Below are 8,096 nucleotides of genomic sequence, written 5' to 3'. Positions count from 1 at the left end.
GGTATACGTTTAGTTTTATTAAATAAAAAAACCTTTAATTTTATATATTTCGGTTTCATTTTACATTTAGAGTGCAGAATTTTTATCCTTTTGTCTTGAGATCTTTTAAAACTAAAGCACTTTCTCCGTGCCATTTCAATTTTAGTGACATTTTAATCTGTTTACAATCTTACTAAATGTTGTCGAGTAGGTGAAGATGTCACAGCAGTTATTACAAGAAAATTGCAATTTCGAGCTACAATCGGAAGATGGCGCCAGAATACCAACAAATTATTTATTATTTCGACTTTTGACTACTTTTGTTACTTTGTTTATTATTAACAAGAAACATAGACGGACATGTGGAAAAAACATTAAAAAAAAACAGAAGGCAGAAAATGGTCAGCAGTAGCTAATGATTTTATCTCCACCCTTAAATAAAACTGTAGGGTTGTTTCTAGTCAAGGTTTAAATATTAAACATGGTAAAGGGCTAAATGACATTATTTGATTTGATTATTTAATTAAAAAAAGAAAAGAAAAAGAAAAAGAAACCATGGTAACAATGGGCCCACCACTGATCAATAACCCACAAGAAATCCTATGAGACAGAAAGTGCAGTTGTAAGCTCATTAGGCATAAACTCATTAGTGTGTTTAAGTCCTCGGTACACACATTAGACTGTAATGACTTTTTTCATTAAGGTCACTCCCTCTCACTGAAGGAAGCTCGTGAAGGTTAGAAGGACACGCCCTCAACTTTGGAAACGGTGCAGTGGACTCGTGTGTGCCCTCCGCCGCTCACATTATCACTTGGGAAAGAGAGAGAGAGGTAAAGACAGAGAGAGAGAGAGAACGAGGAAGAGAGGCTCGGGGCTGGAACTTGAATCTGTGTCCTATCTCCCTCGCCTTTTTCCTTTCCGGCGTATCCGCCATCGAGCGCAGGCTGTTCCGTCTTTTCCTCCCTGTGGTCCGGTGACTGGGGAATCCACCTGCCGGAGAGCAGACACACCTCGTGATGGATGCCCTGAAATCTGCCGGCAGAGCGATTATCAAGAGCCCGGGAGTTCCGCGGCACACATGGGGAACTTCAAAACACGAAAGTGAGTGAGATGATACAAATGTTTGGAAACGGTTACAGTTTTGCAAAGATTCTTTTTTTTTCTTCATGTGGCGTAGCGGCAGCATCATCTGTCAGATTGGGAGTATGAAAGGAGGGCAGTGTGTGCCTCTGGCTGCTCGCAGCAAGCTAGTGGACTTGTTGTTTTATTGCTCGGGCGCTTTTGTTTGTCCTTCTGCCAAATCTAAGCGCCATAGCTGTACAGTTACAAGCTGTTTTATTATGCTGTTGACTCTGAGCTGTCACATAATAAGAAACACAAGCACAGTCCTGTCACTTTTACTGTGTGATATGGAGCTAATGCTGCCAGAAGCCCCATACCAACATAAATGGCTACTTAGAGCCAGTATTTCTTCATTACCAGTTTAAACAAGTTAAACTAAAATCTAAATAGCTGCTGTTCTTGTTTTTTAGTTAAATATATTAAAGCTTTATACTGTTTGAAACTCTGAAACATTCACTTTGGGATCTTAGGACTCTTTCTTTTCGGCATTTTCCCCATTGGATTCGCTTAATCTAGTAATATGTACAATAATTGATAGATTAATTGAGAACGCTAGCATAAGAGCTTTACAGGTTTTCCACCTAGCTGCGTTTTACAGCCATCTACACTCACCTACCACTTGATTAGGTACACCTGCTTAACTTTGCATAAATGCAAATCTGTAATCAGCCAATCACATGGCAGCAACTCAGTGCATGTAGTCAAGACAACCTGCTGAAGTTCAAAATGAGCATCTGATTGGAGAATAAGGGTGATTTAAGCGACTTGGTTGGTGCCAAACCTGCTGCTCTGAGTATTTTATAAACTGCTGATCTGTTGGGCTTTTTCCAGCAAATATCTCTTGGGTTTTATAGAGAATGGTGTGAAAATGAGAAGCTACCTAGTGAGCTGCAGTTCTCTGGGAAGTTTGCTTCAGAGGAGAATAGCTACACTGCTTTGAGCTGTTAGGATGGCAATGGTAACATAAATGACCTTTTATTATAACAGTAAAGCATTTTTAGGGTGTGAAACAGGAGATTCACATTGTGGATGTGCAGCTGAATTAAATCTACAGGAACTGTGTGATGCTATCATGTCAACATGGACTAAAATCTCAGAGGAATGTGTCCGGCACCTTGTTGGATCTGTGACACAAAGAATTTAGGTAGCTCTGAAGGCAAAAGAGAGTCCAACCTGGCACTAAGAAGGTAAAACAAATGATGAGGTATTTTGATTCCTATATATCTATCAGATGTTCTCTGCTATCACAGGCATATTCATAACAGTGTATTATTAGTAACATACTACAATGCAATTGTAATTGTAATGCAATCTTTATTTTAATGGAAAATATTCCAAAAAAATAAATAAAAATAAGGTAAGCTATTTGTTAATTTGTAAAGTAGGTTCCTACACAGTTCGTAAACTATGATCTCATCACTTTTATATATGTAGTTATAGATAATAAACAAATAAATCTGCTGATAGATCAATACTGCAACTTTGTACTTTGTAAAATCAGGATGAACATTTGGCCATCAATCAGTAGTGAAAACTGCAGGGATTTTATAGAGATTACAATACAGATTACTGAAACACCTAATCAAAGTTAAGCATAGTCCCAGTCTGTTCCTGAGTTATGGAGCTGAATAATGCCTGTGTTTGTAGGGACATTATAATAACACAGAAAGTTGACCTTTGACCCTTTGCTTGTAAAATCTCCTCACTTCATTGTTGTATCCTGTTAGATATTTTCATGAAATCTTGTCATAAGTAGCACATTAATTCTTGAGTTACAGTCACAATGCGTTTTGGGAGGTCACAGTGACCTTGAGATGCTAATCAGTGCTCATCCTATGGTCCAAGTTCATCCTTTGGTGCTTAATGGGAAAAAAAAATCAATCAAGGTGTTCAAAAAAGTGAAAATAGGTTGGGGATAAGGGCAGACTGGCAACAGCAATCAAATTGCCTCTGGCTATGACTATCTTAGTTAAAAGTAGCATGGTATTCATTTGTTGCAGGTAGAACTGAGGACTATACTAAGATTTAATCCTACTAAGATCTAATTAAAGGTCTAGGTTCGTTTTTCTGTTGAACATACTTCAGCTGTCTAATAAGATTATACAGCTACTTCAAAAATATAAAAATGAAACCAATTTTTCAGCGAGTTTCATCCACAGAGGTCGACCAATTATCATTCGACGAAGATAAATGAATATGCAACAAACACATCTTTAATAATTGAGCTGAATTTACATCATAATTCTCAGTTATTGGTTTTTCAAAAAGTTTTTTTGACCATATTCAATATGCAATGTTGCTTAAGGACAACTACAGTGCGAAGTACAGGAGGTTTTGAGTGCTGAGTGAGGGGTCAGAGCAGCAAACCTTGTCACACCATCAGTGACAGACTGCCTTGCAGCCTGCAGCCCTGCTGTAACACAAATGTGTCAAGCGCCGTCTTGAACGCTCCCTCCTCTCTGCTACTTTGCCTGTGAGCTTCCCACTGCAATAAATGGTAGCATGCTGGTTATTCTTCATCCAAAATTCCTACTTAGTGCCAGCTTTCATTAAACATGACTGATTAATTTCACAGCCAGCAAGATGTTCTTAGTTTCTTCTGCTCTGTTGGACATGTTCTACATAAATTATTGAATGCCGGAACATAAATCTGTTGGATTTGGGCTTTCATGATTGTCTCTGGTTGCTTTAAATGCATTTTGTTTCTCAGCTCGAGCACAAAATGACAGTTTTAAGTGGCGGCTTGTCTCAAATAAGTGCTTGGGTTTGTCAGCTTCTCATAACTGCTGGGCTAAAACTTTTGATTGTGCACAAACAGTGAGGGATTTAAAAAAAAAAAATCATAATTTTCCACGTCACAATACTCTGCGCATCAACCGCGCTGACTTTTGATGACAAACAAACCATCAGCGTGTCATTTTGAAAGACATCGATTGTGACACATTGTTAGCAGAAGCCCCTGCATTGTGCTTTTCTTCTCTTATTGTTGTTGCCAGTGAGAGAGATAAGAAAAGGCAGAGTGACACTGCCAGAGCAGAATCCAGCTGGATTTCGGCACCTGATGACAGAAGCAGTTTGTGTCTCAGAAACACCGCAGAGATCAGGCTGGGAAAACGTGTGAACGCAGCAAGGAGGAAACGGTGCAGGCAGTAAGAGCGGCTGTTGATATCCAGATGCTACTTAAGTAGGCAAAGTGGAGAGAGGACAGTGTCTGTATGGCAGCATGTGGCAATGCGTCAGAGCTGCCTGTCGGAATTTAAATAAGGTAACATCGCAGCCGGTTGGCACTTTCACACACATTAGGTGTGGTTAAGTTTGAAAGAGAGTGATGAATTATTTGTGTGCTGACAGCCAACTGAAAGTGCATGTGGAGCGTGGATGGTAAGTCACTGTGGATAAATAATCACTTTTAAGGACAATATTTAGTTAATTTAGGTAAGAGTTGGTTTTAACCCCTTAAGCCCCAGCGCCCCCTGATACGGGGGGCAAAGGCAGGAGATCAGTTAAGCTTGGGGCTTAATAGGTTAAATGAGACTCCAGTGTGAAGGTGGAATGAGACAGAGGAATTTAATTGGATGATCACTTGTGTCTGGAGTGTTACACTGATTAATTTAATTGCCTCCTGACCTCTAATTGTCCACCACTGTAAGGTTACACTTAACTTACCGCCCCTCCCTGAGCCTGGTTCTCCCGGAGGTTTCTTCCTGCTAAAAGGGAGTTTTTCCTTCCCACTGTCGCCAAAGTGCTTGCTCATAGAGGGTCATTTGATTGTTGGATTTTTCTCTGTATGTATTATTGTAGGGTCTACATTACAATATAAAGCACCTTGAGGCGACTGTTGTTATGATTGGCGCTATATAAATAAAATTGAATTGAAAAAACTGAATTGAATTACCCTTTTGAAATTGTGTGGTTCTCTTTTAATACACCCTATATAACAAAAATTTATTTATTTATTTTATTACAAGTGCTCAATATGTCCCCCTCTGGATATATGTCCATGTGGTAGTCAAACCCGTCCCACACTTTTGCGAGCATTTCTGGAGTCACTGCGGCCACTGCTACCTACCATCTACCATGTGAAAGTCACGAACCCCCTCTGTGAATAGCTGTGGAATTAAAGCACTTTAAAATTTTATATATATATATATAACATATTTATAGGTTTCTATGAAATGAGTGAACACTCTTTTCATTAGTAAACCAAAAAGACAAAAACAATGCATAATAACAATTTTATTTTTAACCAGCCACCTTAATAAACCTTATTAAAATAAAGTGATCTATTTGCTCCACCTTAAATGTAGTCAGTCTTTAGTCCTTTAGCAAGTGGAAAACTGACATGTGCAGCACTTTCTAGTCGCCCACTGTGGCTGCCCATTGTCATCTGTTGAGGTCAAAGCCACTGGCAGCATGGAAGAGGACACAGCATGTACCCTGAGTACAGGCCGTCCCTTTGCATCACGTCACACAGTAGCAGTACAGACCTTTCCTGTGTCTCAGAAGTCACACACACTTGCCCTTGGCACTAAAGGATGTCCCTGCTGCATCAGTTCAAAATGCTGTGACTGGAGGAGACTGAGCTGAAGCCAAGCAAGATTGTGTAATTTGCTTTAGTATTGCATTTTATAAGTGCTTTTTGTAATGGAGCATATCTTCTTTTTTGCTGCGTAGCTGTGGGACCAATGTGAGAAGAAGAAAACAGAAGACAACAAGCATCCTTAACAAAATCTCTGGTGTCTCAAGCCCTGTGGCTTTGAAGAAACTGTCAGAATATGCAATTTGTTTCCTGTGCTTTGCAGTTTGGATCATAGCTCGATCTGAAGTTGGTGGACTCAGGAGTCATTAGGTTCAATCTCTGGCTTTGAATATAGCCCTTGGTTATATTGAACCTGACAGGGGCTTGACTGAATGTCATCCAGGAGACACTGGTGTCAGTTAACAGTGTCCTGAAGGAGCAATTATCTCTCAGTGGCTCATTAAGACTCAGGAACCCGTGACCTAGAGAGATAGCAGTGAGGAGGAAGAGGAAACATAGTCCCCCTCCACCATTAAGGAAGAATTGAGTGTCAATAAAGGGCTGAAGACCAGAATTAGTAAAGATAAATTTACAGTGGGTTCCCACGATCTGAATGTGATAAATAAGATGACGAATTAGTGACTGATTGAGCAGTCAGAGCTGTGTTAGGATCCAGAAATAAGTACTAGTAATGTAACTTTATTAGGTACTAATTACATTATATGGTGTTATCTAAGGAGCTTGCATAGACAAGCGACTGGACTTTAAGTTTCTTAAAGACAACTGAAAAAACTTCTTTAGTTTCAAGACTAAAAAAGAGCTCAGCCAGGAGGAGCTCAAAAGCACCTTGATGATTCCTAAAACTTCTGGAAAAATATTCTTTGAACCGATAAGCTCAAAATTAAACTTTTTACAAGGTTTGAGTGTGGTTACATCTGCATAGAACTAACGCAGCATTTTATAAAAAGACCATCATAGTACCAGTCAAACATGGTGGCGGTAGTGTGATGGTCCTGGGCTGCTTTGTTGTTTCAGAACCTAGACAGTCCATGAATTCTGCTCTCTACCAGAAAATCCTGAAGGAGAATGTCTGGCCATCAGTTCATGGCGTGAAGCTCAAGTGGAGCTTTTTAGGAAGTTATGCTGCAGGACGATGATGCAAAACACACAACATCAACAAAACAACAAAACCAAAATTATGATTGGCCTAATAAAATTCTAGATTTTATTCATGCCTAAAATATGTTTTCATTGCACTGTAACTAAACTAAACTAGTTATATTTTAATACCAGATGTAGCCATGTGGCTATCCCTGTGTGTGATCAGGTTTTAAACATGACTCTTGACCCTGATACAGCACAACATTGGCAGTGCTAAAACTATTTATAAATTAAATAGTCAACAGCAACATGTTTTTGGAAAAAGTCAGTGTACTTGGCTTTAGATAATGCAGTCCTCCTGACAGTAAACCAGTACAAATATGTCTGTAGACTGCATGGATTCAATGCACTGGCTACTTCAGTGTAGAGACCTGATTCATTTAACATGACATCTTTAGGAAAGGTTGTATTAGCATAAAGTACACAACCAGCACTGTCCCATTTACTGTTGCACTAAAAAACATCATCCACCCAGAAAGAGGCAAATGGAGCAAGAATAGTGCATATATTTAGTCTGATATACAGCCAGATGTTGCTGTGCTTTTGGATTTCTTCTGCTAAAAGTAGAGGCACTCTTATTTCTCTTTGCATTTACTAGGGTTCATGTATAAGCACACAGTGATTTAGAGGATCAGTTAAGCCAGTATATGCCATTAGCTGAGCTTCAGTACATCAGATGATGATTTGAGTGAGCAGATTTCCCACCTATAGTCTGCATAATTCATGTTCACTACTCCTCAGTCCCACCAGTCGCATGCTGATGATAGATTAGATGATAAAAAGCTGCTAATGAGTTTTTACAGGGCGTGCTTTAAGGCAAGAAACCTGTCTAATGGATTTTTTATTTCAAAAATTAGTACTATCTAAGTTGTGAGCTATTATTTGCAGTAAAGATTTTAAATTATTTAACCCACTGTGTGTCTAACTGAACCCACACTGTGACTGAAAATAGGATCTCATTGTGTTTCTTGTAATTTCAGCTAACGTCTATATAAAGTCTTTGATTTAAAAAGAAATTGAACAGACATATTTTTTCTTTTTGAATGTGTTTTTTTTTTTTTTTACAACCATGTTTCAAACACAAATCAGTGCTGTTTAGTTGCATAGATAACAGCAGAGATGTTTTTGTCTGAGTGTCTTTTCAAGCATTCCACTTCAGAAGGGAAATGCACGAGCTCTATCGCCCCAGCAGTCTGATTAGTGGGATTACTGTCAAAAGCACAGAGACCTATCTCACAGTTCTGCATAGCCTTTTTCCGCTACAGTTTGTTTGAATTTTTTTCCCTGCATTGTTTTATGAGGAAACTGACAAAAA

General features: G+C 39.0%; 1 protein-coding gene across 2 annotated transcripts in view; it reads left to right on the top strand.

Annotated features, from left to right (window-relative positions):
• Positions 1-728: 728 nt before the first annotated feature.
• The window catches only part of LOC102199080 (low density lipoprotein receptor adapter protein 1), a 46,518-nt gene continuing 39,150 nt past the window's right edge, over positions 729-8,096 (top strand). For both annotated transcript variants that reach the window (XM_005734334.1, XM_005734335.1), the window contains exon 1: positions 729-1,080. In XM_005734334.1, the coding sequence (XP_005734391.1) occupies positions 996-1,080 (85 nt within the window). In that variant the 5' untranslated portion in view covers positions 729-995. The remainder of the gene's footprint in view (positions 1,081-8,096) is intronic.

The sequence above is a fragment of the Pundamilia nyererei genome, unplaced genomic scaffold, assembly GCF_000239375.1.
Source record: "Pundamilia nyererei isolate P.nyererei 1_Seehausen unplaced genomic scaffold, PunNye1.0 scaffold00058, whole genome shotgun sequence".
Taxonomy (NCBI): domain Eukaryota; kingdom Metazoa; phylum Chordata; class Actinopteri; order Cichliformes; family Cichlidae; genus Pundamilia; species Pundamilia nyererei.
This window is presented reverse-complemented; position numbering and strand designations above follow the sequence as displayed.